The sequence below is a fragment of the Musa acuminata genome, chromosome BXJ2-4 (assembly GCF_036884655.1).
Source record: "Musa acuminata AAA Group cultivar baxijiao chromosome BXJ2-4, Cavendish_Baxijiao_AAA, whole genome shotgun sequence".
In the NCBI taxonomy this organism is placed as follows: Eukaryota; Viridiplantae; Streptophyta; class Magnoliopsida; order Zingiberales; family Musaceae; genus Musa; species Musa acuminata.
The window spans coordinates 38,442,138-38,466,181 of record NC_088341.1 but is presented as its reverse complement, the minus strand read 5'-3'; the positions used below and the strand labels follow the sequence as shown (position 1 = coordinate 38,466,181).

At 42.2% G+C, this 24,044-nt stretch overlaps 1 protein-coding gene and 1 pseudogene across 2 annotated transcripts; both read right to left on the bottom strand.

Moving 5' to 3' along the window:
• Positions 1–1,217: 1,217 nt before the first annotated feature.
• LOC103975185 (protein FMP32, mitochondrial) lies at positions 1,218–21,321 on the bottom strand. 2 transcript variants are annotated; one of them, XM_065105647.1, is made up of 9 exons: positions 21,250–21,321; positions 21,099–21,155; positions 18,087–19,386; positions 17,873–18,004; positions 10,180–10,239; positions 2,230–2,306; positions 2,097–2,153; positions 1,532–1,598; positions 1,218–1,430 (listed from the first exon to the last, which is right to left on the bottom strand). In XM_065105647.1, exons 3-9 carry the CDS (start codon positions 18,273–18,275, stop codon positions 1,311–1,313), a joined length of 702 nt encoding a protein of 233 aa, XP_064961719.1. In that variant the 5' UTR covers positions 18,276–19,386; positions 21,099–21,155; positions 21,250–21,321; the 3' UTR covers positions 1,218–1,310. The 2 variants fall into 2 exon arrangements, with proteins under 2 accessions (XP_064961719.1, XP_064961720.1); XM_065105648.1 differs by lacking the exons at positions 21,099–21,155; positions 21,250–21,321 and adding an exon at positions 20,316–20,370 and having other exon boundaries at positions 18,087–20,156.
• On the bottom strand, positions 20,352–23,097 carry LOC135610755 (uncharacterized; annotated as a pseudogene).
• Between the last annotated feature and the right edge of the window lie 947 nt (positions 23,098–24,044).

Genomic DNA, 24,044 nt, shown 5'->3' with positions numbered 1-24,044 from the left:
TAATGTCACTCCAGTCTTTAACTGGTTGACAGTGTTGTTTTTGCATTAGAGAAACCGTAAAAGAAAGGCTGCTACTTCGAACGACACTTGCAACGAGCATGATCTCAAACGGAAAGCAAACAGTGATCTCAAACGGAAAGCAAACAGTGGAAGAAAGCCGATCAACCAGCATAGCAGCTTGACATCAAGGAAAGAAACAGTTCGATCCAACCCTCCATGGGAACTAATCAGGCAAAGTAAAGGGTTACCTTCGTCGTAAATGAAGTGCATGTCCGAAGTGCCACTCCAAAGAAACGCAGCTGAAGGTGATCCCGCCCTAATCACAGACAAGCCCCATTCCAAGATCAAGAACCAAGGAAGGAAGAAAATTCAAGAAACGGTTGAGAGATCGGAATTACCGAAGTCGATGAACGTGATCATCGGGAACCCCGTCGCCGGCTCCACGGACAAGGCGATCTCCTCGGCCGCACCGAAGTCGATGAACGTGATCATCGGGAACCCCGCGATCTGGCAAACGTCGGTCTCTCCTGCCACTTCTTGAGGCGGCGGCAGCGGGCGTTCGTGGTAGGGCGACTCCAGGAACAAGACGATCTCGGTCGTCTGCTTCCAGATGCGCTGACTCCAACCAGTGGAACCGCGATCTCGCAAACGTCGGCCTCTTCTGCCGCTTCTTGAGGCGGCGTCAGAGCGCGTTAAGAAGGCGAGAGAGTGGGGGACGACAGGAGAGGGGATAGCGAGAAGTGGCGATGGGAGAAGATGGGGAGGGGGTTGGAGAGGAGTTAAATAGGCAGAGGCAAATCGAAATGGGAGGGAAAACGAGATTTGATATATGCAAAATAGACACGCAAAATAAAGCCAAGATTTTATGCAAAATTAAAGTTTGAGATTTGATGTGAGCGGAACAAGACCAATATCAACAGTATATACCGATTTAACATTTGATATGAGACTAATCCACCAAAGCCCTATGTACCGATCTATTGATATACTCTACTGGTATGATCCGATATGTACCATGATCGATCAATAAAACGATATGGATCGGAACCATATATAAAATAATTCTGAAAATACTATAGCCTTGGAGAGAATCTGATCAAGATAATATGCAAATTAATCCTCTAAAGGTAACATATGAAAACTTGAAGGGTGGCCAAAACTGAAATTGCATGTTATCAAGTGAAATAATTCAAATTGAGTGCTACAAGAGATTTCAATTTGCTTCATCAAAACAATATTAATAAGAATGATGGAAATTCAAAGTTGCCAAAAGGCTATTACATCTAATTTGCCAAAGGGAAGAATGGCTTTTACATCAGAATGCGCACTACAGCTAGACCAACAGCAGATATGGAAACAAGAGTACCAACGCAATACTTTATGACATCGTATTTTGCTGCCTCTAACTGTGCCCTTAATGCATGGATTTCCTGGAAAATTTACAAAGATAAACCAAATTTAGACATACTAAACCGAAAACTACGCACAGAATTATCAGTATTTTTTTTTCTCCTTGATCTCGGAAACTTACCCTGTCGAGTTTGGTAGTAAGTTCTGTGGTTTCTGCACTTTGTTTGGCTAACTCGTCACGTATGCGCCTAAAAAATTAGAAAAAATAAGTTAAAAGTAAAGCTACTATATTCGTCCAGTACAGCACATGAAAAATGAAAAGCTACTTGCAATAAGCACATACATAATCATTGATCAATGCTACTGATGGTAGTCCTATTTGTTTGTTCCGGGCATAACAAAGGTGATAAAAAATGAACAAAGTCAAATGAAACACTGGATCAACATTAGCACAGTGATCTAGCAACACTCAGACCGGAACGTCTTGAGGATAAATCAGAATTCAAATCAACATGAACTCTTGTTTTTTTGTTACCTACAACAATCTAGTGGATTGTCAGCAAGAGTCAGATTTAGCACCAAGTTTAACTATTTTCTTATGCAATCGAGATCTCTTCATCTGAACTAGCATGGTTAACCTAGTTGTTAAATTAAAAAGGTGTATTTTCTGTAACAAATATGGACAATAATTCAGCCTGAGATATCACCACATATTCCATTATCGAATAGACATTACCATCCCTTACCCTCTCTCGAGGTTTAGATCCAAGCGCTGCCCAGCGGTTACCTTGTCAATTTCATATCTGTTCAAGACAGTGACTTTAAATTAAAGAAAGAAGTATTAATCTGGATATCAACTACGTTCAATGCAAACCAGACCTAAGTTCACTACGCATTTTATCGATATCAACTCGAAGTTTTTCAGTCTCTCGTTGCAGCAATGCAAAGTGATGATCCTGCAATCATATAAGTTTAAAAAAAAGAGAGTATATAGAGTAGAATCTGAACAGAGTGCCTAATGAACTGTAAATTGACAAATTTGTTACCCTCATGTAGTATTATAATAGATAAATCAGCTATCAGTTGATACATCATAAGACTGACTAACATGTTTACAATCCAACTGAGATGTACCTTTACTGAATGATATTAATTCCATGCTTTGATGACCAAGCTTGTTGAAACTGCTAATTTCAAATATGGCATGAAAAAGTTCAACATGTTCACAAATACTTTAGGGTGTCTTCATCAAAAATTTCTGAAAAATTCCTTTTGGAAGAATATTTATGGAAATGATTGCAAATGCTTGCAATATGTCTAATCATAAAAGGTCTGTTAACTTCAAAGTGATTATCAGATCAAATAAATGTTTGGTAAAACAACTTCCTAACAAATATCGGTAGCAGCAAAGCTACTGACATTGGTGGAAAAGGTAGTGGAAAAAATACACACTAATTGTTCAATTTTTTCAAGCTAGAAAAGTATCAGTTCTGGAAGTCTGCCATAAGTTTTCATGCATTATGCGTCACTTCATAAAATTGCAGCACAACAAAAACAATGCTAGAAACACTTGTGGGTGCAATATTAGCTATACTAACCAAAAAGATGCTTGTTGATGCTACCACACAGACTTGTGATCAAATCTATCCAAACTAAATTAATAACTTAAACATAGATTGAAGTTTCTAGACTCATTTTAAACTAATCTCACAGTGGATGTACCGAAAATTCATGCCCAGTTTGTCAATTCACAATAGAAATAACTAATATATAGTGAGCATTCAATTACTTAAACTGATATGAAAAAGGTCTCCTGTGATATTTCCAGATATATGAGAATGGCAATGTAGCAAAACAAGAAAAAGTGAAGTTATAGGAATCAAATAAAGGGGAAATAGAAAACTGACATGGTGTCACGGCCTTAGGTGGAATTGCCTAAGGCGTGAGGCACCCTTGCGGCCAAAACGCGAACTTAGCTTGCCTTGCCTAAGTCGCGAGGCACCCTTGCGGCGAAGACGCGAACTTAGCTTGCGTTGCCTAAGTCGCGCTTCGCCCTTGCGATATTGCTCCGCAAAGATCAGCCCACTTGTAACCTCTCGCAGGTCCCGAAGGACCTGTAAAAAGAGAAAGTTGATTAGTTCGAAAGAACGAGCGACGGACAAGTCCCAACGTCTCGCGAAAAAGGGAAGCTTTACAAGCAATTCAGCGAGCACCTTGCGTGCACAAGAGAAAAGAGGGAGGGGGAAAACAAGGACTTTAGAGGGTTGAACGAACAGCTGCAAGTCCACAAAAACTGCTCACCGGGTGCCGGGTGCCGGGTGCCGGGCGCCGGTGAGCCGGGCGCGACAACAAGTTCCCGTCAAAGTAACGTGCGAACTTGCGAAAGGTTGTTTAACGCCCGACATTATACCGAAAACCCATCCAGCCCGGTGCCACCTGGGGGGTTCCAAGGGGCTGAGATGGCTGACGTTTTGGTGAGCGGAAGCGGACTGCAGAAAACAGCCCGTGGCACACGAAAACGGAGCTGTTTTAGGCTGTTTTGGGGCTGTTTTGCTCGGTTCGGTGAGCGATCGCTTTGTAGCGTTGCAACTTGTTCGAACTAACATTTCTACACGCAAAATGACTCAAAACCAAGACAAAACATGCTGCCAAGCAGCTGTACATGTAGATGAGAGCGACGAACGGTTCGTTGAACGGAGTTGTTGCGGGTGCGCGACGACCGTTCGTGACATTCTCCCCCACTTAAACTGTCGACGCCCTCGTCGACGCTTGTTGGTAGTTGTTGATGATTGCTTCTTCATGTCGTAGAGCGCCTTCAGGCTCCCAACTGGCTTCAGTTCGGGGAAGCTTTCGCCACTTCACCAAGTACTCTATCTGCTCAGCTCCATTGGGTAGCTTTATCTTGCGATCCGCCAGAATGGTTTCAACTCGCTTCTCATAGGAGGCTTTGATGAGGGGTAGCCGAGTTGGAACACTTCGGGAAGCATCTTGCGGATCCGAGTAGTAGGCTGTTAGGTTGCCGGCGTGAAGAACATTGTGAATTTTGAACCACACCGGCAGCTGCAACTTGTAGGAGACATTGCCTACCCTACTGATAATTGGGAAGGGCCCTTCATACTTGCGCACCAATCCTTTGTGGACTTTGTTCCTAAAGAATTGGAGTGATGCTGGTTGGAGCTTTACCAACACCAAATCGCCAAACTTGAACTCTTGCGGTCGCCTTCCCAAGTCTGCCCACTTCTTCATCCTTTTTGTCGCCTTCTCCAAGTAAGCCCGCGCAATATCTGCATTTCGGTGCCACTCCTTTGCGAAGTGGCAGGCTGACGGACTACTCCCAGTATACCCAATTGTCATGGTGTGAGGAGTTGACGGTTGTTGTCCTGTAATGATCTCGAAAGGCCTCTTGTTGGACGCAGAGCTCCGCTGCAAGTTGTAGGAGAATTGGGCAATGTCCAACAGCTTCACCCAATCTCGTTAGTTGGCACTCACGTAGTGCCGAAGATATTGCTCCAGGAGCGAGTTTATCCTCTCGGTTTGGCCATCCGTCTGGGGGTGGAGACTTATGGAGAAGTATAACTTGGATCCCAACAGTTTGAATAGCTCGATCCAGAATCGTCCTAGGAACCGAGCATCACGATCACTGATAATATTGTGCGGGACTCCCCAATACTTCACCACATCCTTCATCATCCTACTCTACTGAACAGTGTAGGGGAGCAGCAATGAAAGTTGCATACTTCGAAAATCGATCGACCACCACGAGTATCGTTCCGAGTCTCCCTACAAGTGGCAAGCTTGATATGAAATCCAAGGAAATACTCTCCCACGACCTTTCTGGTACGGGCAACGGCTCCAAAAGTCCCACCAGCTTCCGCTGCACCGCCATGTCTTGTTGGCAAGTGAGGCACGTTCAAATATATTCCTCCACATCAGTCCCTATCTTCGACCAGTAGAAGGCCCTCTCCACGAGAGCCAACATTCGATGAATACCTAGGTGTCCAGCCCAAAGGGAATCGTGACACTCTCTTAAGAGTTCACGCCTCAAATTGTCCACTCGAGGAATACAAACCCTATTCCCTTTTGTATACATGAGTCCCTCCAAGACCTAAAATCATCGTGCCTTGCCTTCTTTGATGAGCTGCATCAGGGTAACTGCCTGGGGATCACTATACAGTCCATCCCTGATCCTGGAAAGGAAGTTGGAGTGCAACCGACTTGCTTGGCCTCCGCCCTCCAATTGTACGACATTCACGCGCTCCACTTTCCGACTCAATGCATCGGCCACGACATTTGCCTTTCCAGGCTTATACTCCATTGCCATATCAAATTCAGCCAGAAAGTCCTGCCATCGTGCTTGCTTTGGGGAAAGTTTCTTTTGTGTTTGGAAATAGCTCAGAGCGATGTTGTCTGTCCTGGGCACAAATCGCGATCCGAGAAGGTAGTGTCGCCAAACTCGTAGACAGTGGATCACCGCTGTCATTTCCTTCTCGTACACTGGATACCGTCGCTCGGTCTCGTTGAGCTTGCGGCTCTCGTAGGCCACCGGATGACCCTCCTGCATGAGTACTCCCCCAATAGCGAAGTCTGAAGCATCTATATGGACTTCAAAAGGCTCTCCATAGTCCGACAATTTAAGCACCGGTTCTTCCAGAACAGTAGCCTTCAGATCTTGGAATGTTATTTCACATTTGTTAGACCACTTCCAAGGCTGCTCCTTCAGTAACGCCGTCAGTGGAGTTGCACACTTCGAGTACCCCACTATGAAGCGTCGATAGTAGTTGACGAAACCAAGGAAGGATCTCAACTCTAGCACCTTCTTTGGAGTTCGTCATTCCGCAACAGCTTGTACTTTTGATTTGTCCATCCAAATGAAGCCATCACCGATTCGATGCACCAAGAATAAGATCTCCGTTTGGGCAAAGTAGCATTTCTCCCTTTTCACGAACAAAGTGTTCTCCGTGAGAACCTTGAAAATTGTCCGAAGGTGTTGGATATGCTCCTCAAGCGTTCGACTGTAGACGACGATATCGTCTAAGTAGACGACCACGAACTTATCCAAATGCTCCTTGAATAGCTGGTTCATGAGAGTACAGAACGTGGCCGGAGCGTTGGTTAAGCCGAAAGGCATCACCAAGAACTCAAACGCTCCATACCTGGTCACACAGGTAGTCTTCGCTTCGTCGCCTTCAGCAATGCGCACCTGCCAATACCCCGACCGAAGGTCGAGATTTGAGAAATACTTGGCTTTGCCCAACTGGTCGAACAAGTCCGCGATGAGCGAGATGGGATACTTGTTCTTCACTGTCACTTTGTTGAGGGCTCGGTAATCGACGCATAGTCGGAGGCTCCCATCTTGTTTCTTTTGGAAGAGAACTGGAGCTCCGAATGGTGCTTTTGAGCTGCGGATGAGACCACCACTTAGCAGTTCACCTAACTGCTTTCGAAGTTCTGCCAACTCTGGCGGGGGCATGCGGTAGGGTGGTCTCGCTGGAGGATTCACTCCTGGCTCCAGCTCGATGTTGTGATCCACGCCTCTGCGTGGAGGCAGAGTCTTTGGCAACTCGGGTGGCATAACGTCAGAGAACTCTTTCAGGACGTTCGCCACCACAGCAGGTTCTTGAATGTCCTTCTCGTCGAGTGGCTCTAGCTTCATAGCAGCCACGAATGTTAATTCACCTTTTCGCACCCCTTTCTTCAGTTACAATGCCGATATATGTTGGGGTTCCTTGGTTCCTCTCCGAGAGACGGGAACCACGCAGGGGTCGTCACCTCCCATCATACACAGGGAGTTTAGGAACGGCATTGGCACCAACTTCACCGCGTGCATGAACTTCATTCCAAGAATCACTTGGAAGTCGTCCAATGGCACCGCCATCATGTTGGTGTTCCCGCTCCATGTTCCGATCTTGATGGGAACTCCCTTCGCCAACCCGGAGATTCGCCTGGCCTCCGAGTTCACCGCCTTCATACGACTTGGGCTCTTCTCCAAGATCAACCCAAGTCGCTTTGCTTCTCGATCGGCTATGAAGTTGTGGGTAGCACCCGTGTCCACCATTGCACGGGTCGTTTGGCCATTTAGCTTGATGTTTACGTATATCAGCTCACCACTTCCTACTTTTTGTAGCTTTGTCTTCGTGTTCTCCCCCACTTGACCCCGCATGGCGTTTAACAAACGCATTGTTCCCATCCGGGGTCCTTGCGACTCCTCGTCGTCGCTGCTGGATTCAAAACTGCTCAAACTAAGAGCAACAGCTTTGCCCTTGTCCGATCGGGGGGGGTGGATGAAAGCTGTTAAAGCATTGAGTGCCTGTTTTTGTGGGCACTCCCTCACCATGTGCGGCCCTCCGCACAAGAAGCATCCACCAGGTTTCGAGGCCTTGCCCTTCGGGCTTGGCCCTTTGTGGGAATTCTTCTTCTTTTGTTCGCCCCCGAGCTCCTTCCCTCGAGAATACTTTGAAGGGCGATTGCCTGAAGATTGTTTCCTTCTTCCCGGGTCTTCAGAGGAAACAAAGTCGGTGAGCCTTTCTGCAGCAGCAATTGCCCCGACCACATCAGTGACATTCCTTCGATTTAGTTCTTGTTGAGCCCACGGCTTCAAACCATCGAGGAAGCTGAACAACTTGTCCTTCTCGGACATGTCCTGTATGTCCAGCATTAATGCAGAAAATTATTTCACGTAGTCTCGGATGGAAGTATTTTGGCGGAGTTGTCTCAGCTTCCTTCTTGCGATGAACTCGGTGTTCTCCGGTAGGAACTGAGTTCTCAACTCCCGCTTCAAGTCCTCCCATGTGTCAACTCGACACCGACCTTGTTGGATCTCTTCCCAACGGGTTCTCCACCAAAGTTTTACATCTCCGTTCAGATACATTGTTGCTATAGAAACTTTGGTATCTTCATAATCGGGCCTCGTAGCTCGAAAGTATTGTTCCATGTCGAACAGAAAATTCTCGAGCTCTTTGGCATCTCTGGCCCCTCCATAACCATGAGGCTCGGGTGCCCTCAAGTTTTGTGGTGGTGCAACGCGGGTGTTGCTTCCTCCCGCATTTAGTGCTCTTGTGAGCATGGCCACCCTTGAAGTGAGTTCCGCCACAACCTCCTGCATGTGTTGCACGGAGTCTTTAGTGTCATCTGATAGTCGGTCGACTAGGGCCTCGACCTTGTCGATCCTAGACTCCACTTCCTCTTGCGAGCTCTCTACCCCAACAAGCCTTTGTTGGCCATGATAGAGTTCCTCCAAGCTCGCTTCAAGAACATCCAAGCGGGTTTCCGCTGTTCAGAGTCTCTCCTTGTGACTCTTTTTCCCAGTTGGCGCTCCAGATTGCGCCTCCTCCGCTCGCGGAGAGTAGCCAACTTCTCGCTCATCATGTTCGCTGTCGCGCTCCTCTTGAGCGGCTCCAACAGCATGAGAGCGAGTGTGCACATGCAACCCACCTGCGGCTGCTTGGGGCAAGGGTCCGGCTTGCCCCGTCTTGCTTGATTCGCCACGATGCTTTGCCATAGCGAAGTTGCGAAGTTCCTTCGCTGCTCGCTCGAAGTGCTTGCCCGCTCTGATACCACAATGTCACGGCCTTAGCTGGAATTGCCTAAGGGTGAGGCACCCTTGCGGCCAAAACGCGAACTTAGCTTGCCTTGCCTAAGTCGCGAGGCACCCTTGCGGCCAAGACGCGAACTTAGCTTGCGTTGCCTAAGTCACGCTTCACCCTTGCGATATTGCTCCGCAAAGATCAACCCACTTGTAACCTCTCGCAGGTCCCGAAGGACCTGTAAAAAGAGAAAGTTGATTAGTTCGAAAGAACAAGCAACGGACAAGTCCTGACGTCTCGCGAAAAGTGGAAGCTTTACAAGCAATTCAGCGAGCACCTTTCGTGCACAAGAGAAAAGAGGGAGAAGGGGAAATCAAGGACTTTAGAGGGTTGAACGAACAGCTGCAAGTCATAAACAGCTGCTCACCGGGTGCCGGGCGCGACAACAAGTTCCCGTCAAGGTAACGTGCGAACTTGCGAAAGGTTGTTCAACGCCCGACACTATACCAAAGCCCCATCCAGCCCGATGCCACCTGGGGGGTTCCAAGGGGCTGAGATGGCGAACGTTTTGGTGAGCGAAAGCGGACTGCAGAAAACAGCCCGTGACACACGAAAACGGAGCTGTTTTGGGGCTGTTTTGCTCGGTTCGGTGAGCGATCGCTTTGTAGCGCTACAACTTGTTCGAACTTATATTTTTACAAGCAAAATGACTCAAAACCAAGACAAAACATACTGCCAAGCAGCTGTACATGTAGATGAGAGTGACGAACGGTTTGTTGAACGAAGTTGTTACGGGTGCGCGACGACCGTTCGTGACAATGGGCTTCCCCATTACTGACTCATTGTCTTTTCTTTTGCTCCATAGAACACCACAGCTAATAGGTCATGGAAGCTTGCCAACCGATTAGGAATATCAACTTCTATTCTCCGCTCATGTTGAATTTTTTTGAAGAATTGACCAGATTCAGATATTAAAAAAGTGGTTAAAATTGTCATCTTTTCAAAATTCCTAATGATAATTCTAGTGCTAACATGAGATTCCTTTATCCCTGTATAATTTTTAGCTAATTAAAAGTTCTCTACAACTACAAGTATGCACATAATCTCTGACACTAACGGAAAAGCACTTTAACCATGACACACTCCGAAAAAAAAAAAAGTATTTCTGATGAGCCCGCTCATTTTCATCATCTATTACCTTGCTTCCAAGGATTGAAAGCATATAGTGTTATTGCCCTACTGCCCGACATACTTCTTTGTGATATAACTGAACAGTGGGTGAGATGCAATCAAGTGTGGAGCATACCTGCGAGCCCTTCATTTCCAACTTGAATTTTGAGAGATTAGAATCTTGAATCATCTCACTCTGTGTTAAACATCACACAAAACAAAATGTCAGCAAATGTGAAGTACAAAGCAACAAAACCTAATAATACTCGAGAAACATAAAAAGAGGTCAAGCTGTCACGACCCGAGCCTGATAGGTTAACTAGTCTATCAACTTCGTTTGGTCTAAACCACTGATCAAAATGCTTAAGCTGAAGTTGATAGTAGTACACTCATCAGGCCCATATAAGCCAATCATACTCATTGCCCACTTCCGATGTGGGACTAATGGTATGTTACAATATCCCCAACTCAATTAGCTTGACGTCCTCGTCAAGGCCCAACATAACCCAGATCAAACTCTAGCATAGTGCATGTGAGATTTAACTCAGTGGTAGCTCCACGCCGTGATGAGTTCTCTGACTCCATCCACGAGTAGCCCTTTCCTACTCGAGCCCTCTCACCCTACCCAAATGCTAGGTCGGCTCTAATACCAAATGTCACGACCCGAGTCTGATGAGCTAACTGGTCAATAACTCCATTTCGGTCCTTCAACCACGGATCAAAATGCTTAAGCGGGAGTTATGATAGTGCACTCATCAGACCCTTATAAGCCAATCTTAATCTTGTCCACTTTCGAATCACCCCCACTCAAAGGCTTGACGTCCTCGTCAAGGCCCAACATAACCCAGATCAGGCCCTAGCATAATGCATGTGAGGCGTAGCCCAGTGGTGGCTCCACGCCGTGACGAGTCCTCTGACTCCGTCTAGGGGTAGCCCTTTCCTACTCAAGCCCCCTCACCATGCCCAAATGCTAGGTCGACTCTGATACCATAAAAAGATGTCACATCCTAGATTTTTTTTTTCATATTTTTCCACACAATTAGGCCAAGTAGATAAACATCACTTTATTCATCATTCATAAACATTTATTACAATTCATTTATTCATCAAATCACAAATAGAAAAATAAACATAATGATGTTAACTTCAAGAATCATCCAAGCGGTTCTACCTGACGGTAGAAAAAGATCCGCTCTCCACTGGAATTCGATTTAGTGCTATAGGGAGGTTGCTCTGAAAATCAAAAACAAAAAAAATTCAGCAACGCTGAGTAGGAACCCTAAAAGTCAACTCTAAATGAATACATGATCAAAATTCAATCATCCCATTGGCGTATATCAAATGCCCGAAGGAGCACTCCCCCAACAGCGAATGGAGAGGCTTTATCCTACGGGATGAGTTTGTGTTCTCCTAACAACGAATGGAGGCAAACTCATATTGCACTCCCAACAACTGATAGAGTGGTGTCCCACACCCGTCAAAGTGGGGACACGTTCCTCCCAACGGTAGATGGAGGAACCATCCAGCCGCCACGTCTGACGGCTCGCTAATCCCCGAAGGGAATCGTCCTACCTGCTCTCGGTAGGAAAATAACATAATCTCACACTAGTCATATCCATATCGGGATGAAATAACACATTTAAAACATCTCTTTCAAATAATACAAATTAGTCCTCAATTGACTTGAACCTTAGTTCAATCGAGCTAATTGAACTCAATTTACTAGAACCTAACTGAACTGATCTCTAATCCTCATTTAACTGGTCTGGAACCACCCTAAACTAGTATAATTTGGACTAGATTAGGTTCATTTTAGGTTAAATTGACTTGAATAAGTCAATCAATTCAGAATCACCCTGAATCGATCTAGACTAATCAAACCTAGTTTAGTTCAATCAATATTTGGGCTCAAATCCAACAACAATATTGGGCCGGATTGGGCCAGCCCATCTACTGGTCATGTGCATTACACATGACTAAGCATGCATCACACAAAGCTAGCCCAGCCCGGGCTCATGGACTGGTCATGTGCATCGTATGTGACCACCCATGATGATTGGGCTGGGTTAGCCTACGAGCCAAGGCCTGACTCGTGGGTTGGGCCTGGTCTACTGATTGGGCTTGGCCAGTGGGCTATGGTCTAACCTATGGGTTGAGCTTGGCCTATAAGCAATTTCAATCCAATTAATATCCAATTTCATACCACAACATATATTCATTAACAATATAAACAAAACATAATAACACATTAAAAGATAGATAAGGAGATAAGCTTTAAGACAAGGAAATAACATTCTAAATTTGAATAAAAATCATAATATATTAAAAGATTGATCGGGAGATAAGCTTTAATACAAAGAAATAACCTTTTAAATCCAAATAGAAACCATGCTTTAATAATTTCAACATATTATAGTCAATTAAATTTTAAATCACTCATAATAACACATTTTAAATTTCAGATTAAAGAATATCAAAAAAAAAAAATGTAGATAACATATTTTAATCTAACAAAAATTTTAATCTAGATAAGATTAAAGATAAACTGTAATGTCAGGAAATATCATATAAAACATATAAACTTTTAACATGTTTAAATCTAAAATAAAAGTCTTAAGCAAGATCAAAGAACATTATAAAAACTTCAGTAAATTTTAATGTAACAATAAAAAATTAGCATTTAAAGAATTAATAAATATCTTTCAAACTACAAAATATTCAACATTTAAAGAATCAAAATAAAGACTAAAACTTTTATTTTCAAGGAAGGTAGGGAAACCTACCTCTCATCAGCAGGGTGTAACTTCTCGTTCCTCCCGCTGTCAGGCTCGAGTAGGTGAGGAACGAAGGAGAGAAATCCCTCCCCTTAAATAGAAGGAGGTGAGCCTCCATTAAAGGAAATTTATTTTAATTTTCATATTTATTTAATATAAATTATTTTCATTTAATACATTAACAAATATGATATCACCCTATTTGGAATGATTAATAGTTATTTCCTAATTCGTATTAACAAACAAGGAAATAGATTAAGATTTCCTTAAATTACAATGGCAAGTAAGGAAAAAATAATTCCTAACTTCAATATTTGATGTGATTACATTTCTCCCCTATAGGAAATTTGATCCCCAAATTTAGCTCACTTTAATAGAATAGATGAGGATACTGCTCTCGCATATCTTCTTCTCTTTCCCACGTTGCCTCTTGATCTAAATGGTGTTGCCAACAAATATTTACTAGAGGTATAATTTTATTTCTTAGAACATGTTCTTTCCTTTCTAGGATTTGGGTTGGTTGTTCTCCAAAAGTGGCATCATCTCTTAGTTGTAAAGGTTGGTAAGATATGACATATGATGGATCCCTGATATATCTCGAAGCATAGACACATGAAATACATCATGGATGCTAACCAAAGTCGGGGGCAATGCCAATCTGTACGCCACAGGCCCGACTTTTTGTAAGATCTCAAATGGGCCAATGAATCTTAGGGCTAACTTCCCCCTTTGGCCAAACCTCATAACTCCCTTGGTTGGCGACACTTTTAAGAAGGCATGCTCATCAACTTCGAACTCTAGATCTCTTCGCCTTCGATTTGCATAACTTTTCTGACGACTTTGAGCTGTTAATAATCTTTGGCGTATAATTCGAACATTATCAGCATCTTTCTGAATTAATTGAGGTCCCAAAAGCTTTCGTTCTCCTACCTCATCCCAATATACAAGTGATCTGCACTTTCTTTCATAAAGAGCTTCAAATGGAGTCATCTGTATGCTAGAGTGGTAACTATTATTATAGGAAAACTCAATTAGGTGCAAGTGCATATCCCAACTCCCACCAAAGTCCAAAGCATATGCTCTTAAGAGATCTTCAAGAGTTTGTATTGTCCTTTCAGATTGGCCATCAGTTTGGGGGTGAAAAGCTGTACTAAACTTTAACTACGTGCCCAAAGATATTTGTAGACTTCCTCAAAATTTTGATGTGAACCTTGGATCTCTATTTGAGATAATGCTAACTGGCACCCCATGATATCGAATAATTTCCTTAATATATAAGTTTGCTAGTTTATCCAATGAATACTTCTTGTTAATAGGGAGGAAGTGAGCAGATTTAGTAAGTTTGTCTACTACTACCCAAATTCCGTCATATCCTTTCGCAGTCTTGGATAATCCTGTCACAAAATCCATAGTGACTTGCTCCCACTTCCATTCAGGAATCGAAATCCTTTGCAATTTTCCCGCAAGTACTCGATGTTCTATCTTCACCTGTTGGCATATCAAACATTTAGAAACAAACTCTGCTATATCTCTCTTCATACCACGCCACCAGTAGTTTTGGCATAAATCTCGATACATTTTAGTAGTCCCGGGATGGATATTAAATTTTGATCTATGTGCCTCCTCCAATAATTGCATCTTTACTGGATGCCTTTCGGGAACACAAAGTCGAGTGTGGAATGTAATAGAACCATCTTGACTTGGAGGAATTCAGGTCTAGATCCTTGAGCTATCTCATTAACTATCATCTGAAGATATGTATCTTCCTTCTGACATTCTTTAACCTTTTCTACCAAATATGATTACGCCATCAGACACGTAAGAAAACCTTTATTTGTCTCCAATAAAAGTTTTAAGTTTTAAGTTTGTCAACTCCGTCATCATAGAATTCCTTTGAATATTCATGTAGGCTACAAGACTATAGGTATTTCTGCTTAAGGCATCAGCAACTACATTAGCCTTCCCAGGATGGTAGTTGATATTAAAATCATAATCCTTTAGAAAGTCCAACCATCTTGTTTGTCTCATATTTAAATCTTTCTGTGTGAAAATATATTTGAGACTCTTATGATCTGTGAAGATTTCAAAATTTATCCATAGAGATAATGTCTCCAAATTTTCAGTGCAAAAATGATAGCTGCTAGCTCTAAGTCATGAGTAGGATAGTTCTTCTCGTGAGGCTTTAATTGCCTAGATGCATAAGCAATTACCTTTTCGTTTTGCATCAGAACACAACCAAGCCCTTATAGTGAGGCGTCGCTATACACTACAAAACCTTCTCCTCCTGAAGGAATCACCGAGATAGGAGCACTAGTCAATTTCTTCAATTCTTGAAAACTTTGTTGACATTTATCATCCCACATGAACTTTATATTCTTTTGTGTCAACCTAGTCAATGGTGCTGTTATTTTTGAGAAGCCTTCTATGAATCTTCTATAGTATCCGATCAAACCCAAGAAGCTTCTAATATCCGAAACATTAGAAGGCTGCTTCCATTTTAACACAGCTTCAATCTTGTGAGGGTCAACAGATATACCAACACTCGAAATTACATGACCGAAAAACATAATTTCATTGAGCCAGAAATTGCATTTGCTTAATTTGGCATATAGTTTCTCTTGCCTTAGGACTTCTAGAACTGTCTTAAGATGGTGTTCATACTCTGCTATGCTTTTGGTGTAGATCAAGATATCATCAATGAACACAATTACAAATTTATCAAGATAAGGGTGGAACACCCTATTCATGAGATCGATTAAAGCAACCGGTGCATTTGTGAGTCCAAAGGACATTAGTAAGAATTCATAATGACCATATCTTGTTCTAAAAACAGTTTTCTGTATGTCTCCTTCCTTTATCTTTAGTTGATGATACCCGGATCTCAAATCAATCTTCGAGTATACCTGAGTACCTTGATCAAATAGGTTATCTATTCGGGGAAGGGGATATTTATTCTTTATAGTCACTTGGTTGAGTTGTCTATAATCGATGCATAGTCGCATAGATCCATCTTTCTTCTTCACAAATAGGACAGGGGCACCCCAAGGTGATACACTAGGTCGAATAAAACCCTCGTCCAAAAGCTCTTGGATCTGTTTCTTTAACTCCTCCAACTCAATTAGTGTCATTCTATACAGAGGTTTAGAAATAGGTGCAGTGCTAGGTAGAAGATCAATTGTAAATTCAATATGTCTATTTGGTGGCAATGTAAGTAGATCTTCAGGAAAAACATTTGGAAAATCCCGTACAATGGAGATGTCCTTTAATACTAGTTTCTTAGATTCTTCTCCAGAAATGAAGGCCAAGTATCCCTGACATCCCTTTAGTAATAGTTGGATAGCACTCAAGGCTGAAATAATAGAAGGAAACTTTTCTTGAATCCCAATGAACTTGAAAGATGGTTGATCTAGGGGTGAGAAAATAACAGTCTTTCGAAAACAATCGACACTTGCATGGTATGCTGAAAGTCAATCCATACCCAAGATAGCATCGAAATCTTGAAATTCTAGTAGAATAAGATCTACTAGCAAATCGAGACTTTCAATAGTAATAACGTAGTTTCTATATATCTGATCAACTATCAAAGAGTTTCCAACTGGTGTTACTACAATTAATGCATTACTCATTGTCTCACGATTCCTATGCAGTTTCATAGCAAAATATGACGATATAAAAGAATGCGTAGAACCAGAATCTATAAGCACAGATGCTGGCATACCACAGAGTGTGATGATACCTTTAATAATAGATCCCGAGGCTTCAGCATCTTGATGAGTCAGTGCGTAGACTCTTGCCTGTCCTCCCTCTCTGGGTCCTCGCTGTTGCTGCCCAGCTATTTGGAGTGGAGCTCGATGTTGATGTTACTTCCGAGGGCAGTCCTTCGACACGTGCCCCGGTTGTTGACAATAAAAACATACACGTTGTCCCATGGGGCATGAGATGGAAACTTGATCTGTCTTCCCACAGAAATAGCATCTTATGACGACTTGATTGCTAGGAGCTCCTGCTTGTTGATGCCCAAACTGTTTGCCTTTTCCTTTCTTTAAGGGTCCAGAATTTGATCCCCCATACGCAGATAGTGCAACATAAAAAGTCGCTTTTGATCCTTTGCTTATTGTAGTTCATTATCCAATTTCTCCACCACCAGAGCTCAATTTAACACTTCAGCATATGTTGGTAAAATTAGTACTGCAACGGACTTTCTAATTGATGATCGAAGTCCCCTCTCAAAATGACGAGCTCTTTGACTTTCATTAAAAGCAGTATATGGATAGAACTGGGCCAACTCAGTAAAATAATGATCATATTCTATTACAGTTCTACTTCCTTAGTGGATGCTAAGGAACTCTTGTTGCTTCTCAAAGCGAACTTAATCAGGAAAGAACTGCTCATAAAATGCATCCTTAAACTGCTCCCAAGTTACCACATTACGTTCAGCCTCTAACATCCTCCTTTTTTAGGTCCACCAAGTGTTTGCCTTCTCTTCCAAAATGAAAGAAGCGAAAGGCACTTTCTGATTTTCCCTACATTCGATAGCTTCGAATGTCTTTTCCACTTGACGAATCCAACGTTCAGCAAAGATTGGATCTGGTTTGCCCTCAAAAACTGGTGGTCTCAATCTCTTAAAGTGATCTAAGGTATTATTTCTATCCAGTGGAATTTCATCTCGCTCCTCCTGACGTTCAAAGTATCCTTTAATAGCATTGAGGACTCCATGTACGTCATTTTGGGCATTGACGGGTGCTGGGGCATGAGGTGCATTCTGTGAAGTCAGAGAAGCTGGACCTAATACACCTACAAGCCATAAACCAGCCAATCATACTTATTGCCCACTTCCAATGTGTTATTGGAATAATCTTTTCCTATTCGAGCCCTCTCACGCTACCCAAATGTTAGGTCGGTTTTGATACCAAATGTCACAACCCGAGTCTGATGAGCTAATTGGAGACCAAAATATTTAAGTTAAAGTTATCGTATTATACTCATCGGGTCCATATAAACCAATCATAGTCATTGCCCACTTCCGATGTGGGACTAATGGGAAGTTACACAAACCCTCTGCATCTCAGGCTTGGACACAAAGGACTGGGCGACATTCTCCAAGCTCTCATTCAAAACCTCCGTGATGGTCGATGTGATGGCCTCCGCTTGCTTCGTCGGGACGCCTTCCTTCTCCAACCTCCTGACCTACACAAGCAAAAACACAAACACCTGTAGCGCAACCAAGACCCGCTCCCATCAATTCAACACCGACAAGGTAGCGCCGTACCAGAGCGAGCGTGTCGATAAGGCAAGCCCTACTCCCGTTGCTCTTAGCGAGTTGCGAAGAGAAGCCCTGCAGCAGCGACAAATTGGACCGAGGGCACCCGACTTCCGCCGCCGGCAGCCGCATCAGCGACCTGCAACGAAACCCTAACGCGGCGGCGCCTCTACTGCAGGCGATAGCCGCGGCAGACATCTGGATCGCGAAGTGAGAACTCGTCGGTCCGATTCGAGATCGACGGGGATGAAAACGAAAAAAGGAATGATTTTGTCGCGTCCGCTATCGACGCCTTTCTTCTTCCCGTTGCTTAGGCCGCGAAGAGAAGGGTTTGAGTTGGCTTCGAGTCCCCCTTGGCGTGGTCGCACGTGTAAGATATCAAGTAGGATTTAGGTTATCAGCATCCTCCAATTAAGGAACCCATATCCCCATTGGCCCGACCTCCACTTACACATACAAAACAAGTTAAGGAAATTTGTGCTTTCTTAGTGGATAAGACCAACGCAATGCACTAAAGTGACCTGGAAGTATCAGATGACAGTAGAAAGCAAGTCTTTGCACGATTTGTTTGGAGAACAACAAAACAAACGTGACCAGGAAGTATCAGATGATAAGGATCACCGGCTAAAGTGTACTTTGGCTCACATACATAACCTTCACAAATCTGGATAATATAATGCGCAAGTAAAAAAGCCAGCTGTAGAAGAAGCAATTGCCCAAAGCAAAACAAATATCACTGATAACCAATATAAGCAAAAGTGCTCAAACCATCTTTGACTATTAAGGACTGAAAATTAATTCCATGTGTTTGAGTTGAAACATCTGTTATTGTGCTAATAAACATAATATGCTTTGTTCTTTTGTTTCATCACGTATGGAAGCTTCTGATTTCTCTCATCCTATTTGAGCTTGCTTTCCTATTTACATGTTTATTCTCTTTTATGCATACTCCTCAAATAATGACATTTACAATATAATCAAAACACACTCCATTGCATAGAATCTACAAACTTGATTCCAGAGAAGACACTAGGTTTAGTGGACACCAAACTCCTTAGGAATGCTGAGGATTAAATAATCTGATTCAAATAGGTCCAATTCTAACCCTACATACTATGATTTACATGTACCTGACAAAATGAAAGCAAATGAGAAACTTAAAAGGCTTCAGCGAAGAAAAGAAAATTGATTACTTTGGTAAATCAATAAAAATCTGCTATGGGAACGGGTGGAGAAAGTTCGTTAGCATCCATGTGAAATTTATTGCAGATATTGGCGGACAGAAGAACTTCAACTGCTGGTCATATTCCTGCAAATGTTAACAAGGAAGGTGATGGACCATAAATGATCTTTTGGAAGTTCTATTCGTGACAAGTTACGTGACGAGTTAACGGAACAAAGTGCAGAAACCACAGAACTTATTACCAAACTCGACAGGGAACAAAGTGCAGAAACCACAGAACTTATTACCAAACTCGACAGGGTAAGTTTCCTAGATCAAGGAGAAAAAAAATTACTGATAATTCTGTCCGTAGTTTTTGATTTAGTATGTCTAAATTTGGTTTATCTTTGTAAATTTTCCAGGAAATCCTTTGCAATAAGGGCACAGCTAGACGCAGCAAAATATGATGCCACAAAGTTTTGCATTGCTACTGTTGTTTCCATATGTGCTGTTGCTTGCCAGATCGCGGCTCTCCCGATCAGAGTCCTCGCGTGTAGAAGCGGCTGAGGAGATCACGTTCATCGGTTTCTTCGGTAAATCCGATCTCTCAACCGTTTCTTGAATTGGCTTCCTTCCTTGGTTCTTGATCTTGGAATGGGGTTTGTCTGTGATTAGGGCGGGATCACCTTCAGTTGCGTTTCTTTGGAGTGGCACTTGGGACATGGATTTCACTTCATTTACGAAGAAGCTAATCCTTTACTTTGCTTGATTAGTTCCCATGGAGGGTTGGATCGAACTGTTTGTTTTCTTGATGTGAAGCTTCTGGTTGATCGGCTTCTTCCACCGTTTGCTTTCCGTTCGAGATCATGCTTGTTGCAAGTGTCATTCAAAGTAGCATCCTTTCTTTGACGGTTTCTCTAATGCAAAAACAACGCTGTCAAATGGTTAAACATTCGAGATTTGTCTCGGATTATGATCTAGTAGTTATAAGGTAGTTTCATTAACCACCTCATGATCCAAGATCAAGAACCAAGGAAGGAAGTCAATTCAAGAAACGGTTGAGAGATCGGATTTACCGAAGAAGCCGATGAACGTGAGCTCCTCAGTCGCTTCTACACGCGAGGACTCTGATCGGGAGAGCCGCGATCTGGCAAGCAACAGCACATATGGAAACAACAGTAGCAATGCAAAACTTTGTGGCATCATATTTTGCTGCGTCTAGCTGTGCACTTAATGCAAAGGATTTCCTGGAAAATTTACAAAGATAAACCAAATTTAGACATACTAAACCAAAAACTACGGACAGAATTATCAGTAATTTTTTTTCTCCTTGATCTAGGAAACTTACCCTGTCGAGTTTGGTAATAAGTTCTGTGGTTTCTGCACTTTGTTCCGCTAACTCGTCACGTAACTTGTCACGTATGCGCCTAAACAATTAGAAAAAAGAAGTTAAAGTAAAGCTACTACATTCATCCGGTACAGCACATTAAAAATGAAAAGCTACTTGCAATAAGCACATACATAATCATTGAGCAATGCTACTGATGGTAGTCATATTTGTTTGCTCCAGGCATAACAAAGGTGATAAAAACTGAACAAAGTCAAATGAAACATTGGATCAACATTAGCACAGTGATCTAGCAACACTCAGACCAGAACGTCTTGATGATAAATCAGAATTCAAATCAACATGAACTCTTGTTTTTTGTTACCTACAACATGAACTCTTCATCTGAACTAGCATGGTTAACCTAGTTGTTAAATTAAAAAGGTGTATTTTCTGTAACAAATATGGACAATAATTCAGCCTGAGATATCACCACATATTCCATTATCAAATAGACATTAACATCCCTTACCGTCTCTCGAGGTTTAGATCCAAGCGCTGCCCAGCAGTTACCTTGTCGATTTCATATCTGTTTAAGACAGTGAGTTTAAATTAAAGAAAGAAGTATTAATCTGGATATAATTGGCTTACTAATATGTTATATACTTCAATGCAAACCAGACCTAAGTTCACTACGCATTTTCTCGATATCAACTCGAAGTTTTTCAGTCTCTCGTTGCAGCAATGCATAGTGTTGATCCTGCAATCATATGACATAAGTTTAAAAAAAAGAGAGTATATAGAGTAGAATCTGAACAGAGTGCCTAATGAACTGTAAATCGACAAACTTGTTACCCTCATGTAGTATTATAATAGATAAATCAGCTATCAGTTGATACATCACAAGACTGACTAACATGTTCACAATCCAACTGAGATGTACCTTTACTGAATGATATTAATTCCATGCTTTGATGTCCAAGCTTGTTGAAACTGCTAATTTCAAATATGGCATGATAAAGTTCAACATGTTCACAAGTACTTTAGGGTGTCTTCATCAAAAATTTCTGAAACGTTCCTTTGGGAAGAATATTTATGAAAATGATTGCAAATGCTTGCGATATGTCTAATCATAAAAGGTCTGTTAACTTCGAAGTGATTATCTGATCAAATAAGTGTTTAGTAAAACAACTTCTTAACAAATATCGGTAGCAGCAAAGCTACTGACATTGGTGGAAATGGCAGTGGAAAAAATACACACTAATTGTTCAATTTTTTTAAGCTAGAAAAGTATCAGTTCTGGAAGTCTGCCATAAATTTTCATGCATTATGCGTCACTTCATAAAATTGCAGCACAACAAAAACATAGCTAGAAACACTTGTGCGTGCAATAGAAATAACTAATATATAGTGAACATTCAATTACTTAAACTGATATGAAAAAGGTCTCCTGTGATATTTCCGGATATATGAGAATGGAAATGTAGCAAAACAAGAAAAAGTGAAGTTATAAGAATCAAATAAAGGGGAAATAGAAAACTGACATGGGCTTCCCCATTAAAGACTCATTGTCTTTTCTTTTGCTCCATAGAACACCACAGCTGATAGGCCATGGAAACTTGCCAACCGATTAGGAATATCAACTTCTATTCTCCGTTCATGTTGAATTTTTTGGAAGAATTGACCATATTCAGATATTTAAAAAGTAGTTAAAATTGCCATCTTTTGAAAATGCCTAATGATAATTCTAGTGCTAACCTGAGATTCCTGTATCCCTATATAATTTTTAGCTAATTAAAAGGTCTCTACAACTACAAGTATGCACATAATCTCTGACACTGACGGAAAAGCACTTTAACAATGACACACTTCGGAAAAATAAAAATAAAAATAGTATTTCTGATGAGCCCGCTCATTTTCATCATCTATTACCTTGCTTCCAAGGATTGAAAGCATATAGTGCTATTGTCCTACTGCTCGACGTACTTCTTTGTGATACAACTGAACAGTGGGTGAGATGCAATCAAGTGGAGCAAACCTGCGAGCCCTTCATTTCCAACTTGAATTTCCAGATATTAGAATCTTGAATCATCTCACTCTGTGTTAAACATCACACACAACAAAATGTCAGCAAATGTGAACTACAAAGCAACAAAACCTAATAATACTCAAGAAACATAAAAAGAGGTCAAACCCTCTGCATCTCGGGCTTGGACACAATGGACTGGGCGACACTCTCCAAGCTCTCATTCAAAACTTCCGTGATGGTTGATGTGATGGCCTCCACTTACTTCGACGGGACCCCTTCCTTCTCCAACCTCCTGACCTACACAAGCAAAAACACAAACACCTGTAGCGCAACCAAGACCCCCTCCCATCAATCGAACACCGACAAGGTAACGCAGTACCAGAGCGAGCGTGTCGATAAGGCAAGCCCTACTCCCGTTGTTCTTGACGAATTGCGAAGAGAAGCGCTGCAGCAGCGACAAATTGGACCGAGGGCACCCGACTTGCGCCGCCGGCAGCCGCATCAGCGACCTGCAACGAAACCCTAACGCGGTGGCGCATCTACTGCAGGCGATAGCCGCGGCAGACATCTGGATCGCGAAGTGAGAACTCGTCAGTCCGATTCGAGATAGAGGGGGATGAAAACGAAAAAGGAATGATTTTGTCACGCCTTTCTTCTTCCTGCCGCGAAGAGAAGGGTTCGATTTGGCTTCGAGTCCCCCTTGGCGTGGTTGCACGTGTAAGATATCAAGTAGGATTTAGGTTATCAGCATCCTCCGATTAAGGAACCCATATCCCCATTGGCCCGACCTCCACTTATACAAAACAAGTTAAGGAAATTTGTGGTTTCTGAGTGGATAAGACCAACGCAATGCACTAAAGTGACCTGGAAGTATCAGATGACAGTAGAAAGCAAGTCTTTGCACGATTTGTTTGGAGAAAAACAAGACAAACGTGACCAGGAAGTATCAGATGATAAGGATCACCAGGCTCACATACATAACCTTCACAAATCTGAATAATATAATGTGCAAGTAAAAGAGCCAGCTGTAGAAGATGCAATTGCCCAAAGCAAAACAAATATCACTGATAACCAATATAAGCAAAAGTGCTCAAACCATCTTTGACTATTAAGGACTGAAAATTAATTCCATGTGTTTGAGTTGAAACATCTGTTATTGTGCTAATAAACATAATATGCTTTGTTCTTTTGTTTGATCACATACGCAAGTTTCTGATTTCTCTCCTCCTATTTGAGCTCGCTTTCCTATTTACATGTTTATTCTCTTTTATGCATACTCCTCAAATAATGACATTTACAATATAATCAAAACACACTCGATTGCATAGAATCTCCAAACTTGATTCCAGAGAAGGCACTAGGTTTAGTGGACACCAGACTCCTTAGGAATGATGAGGATTAAATAATCTGATTCAAATAGGTCCAATTCTAACCCTACATACTATGATT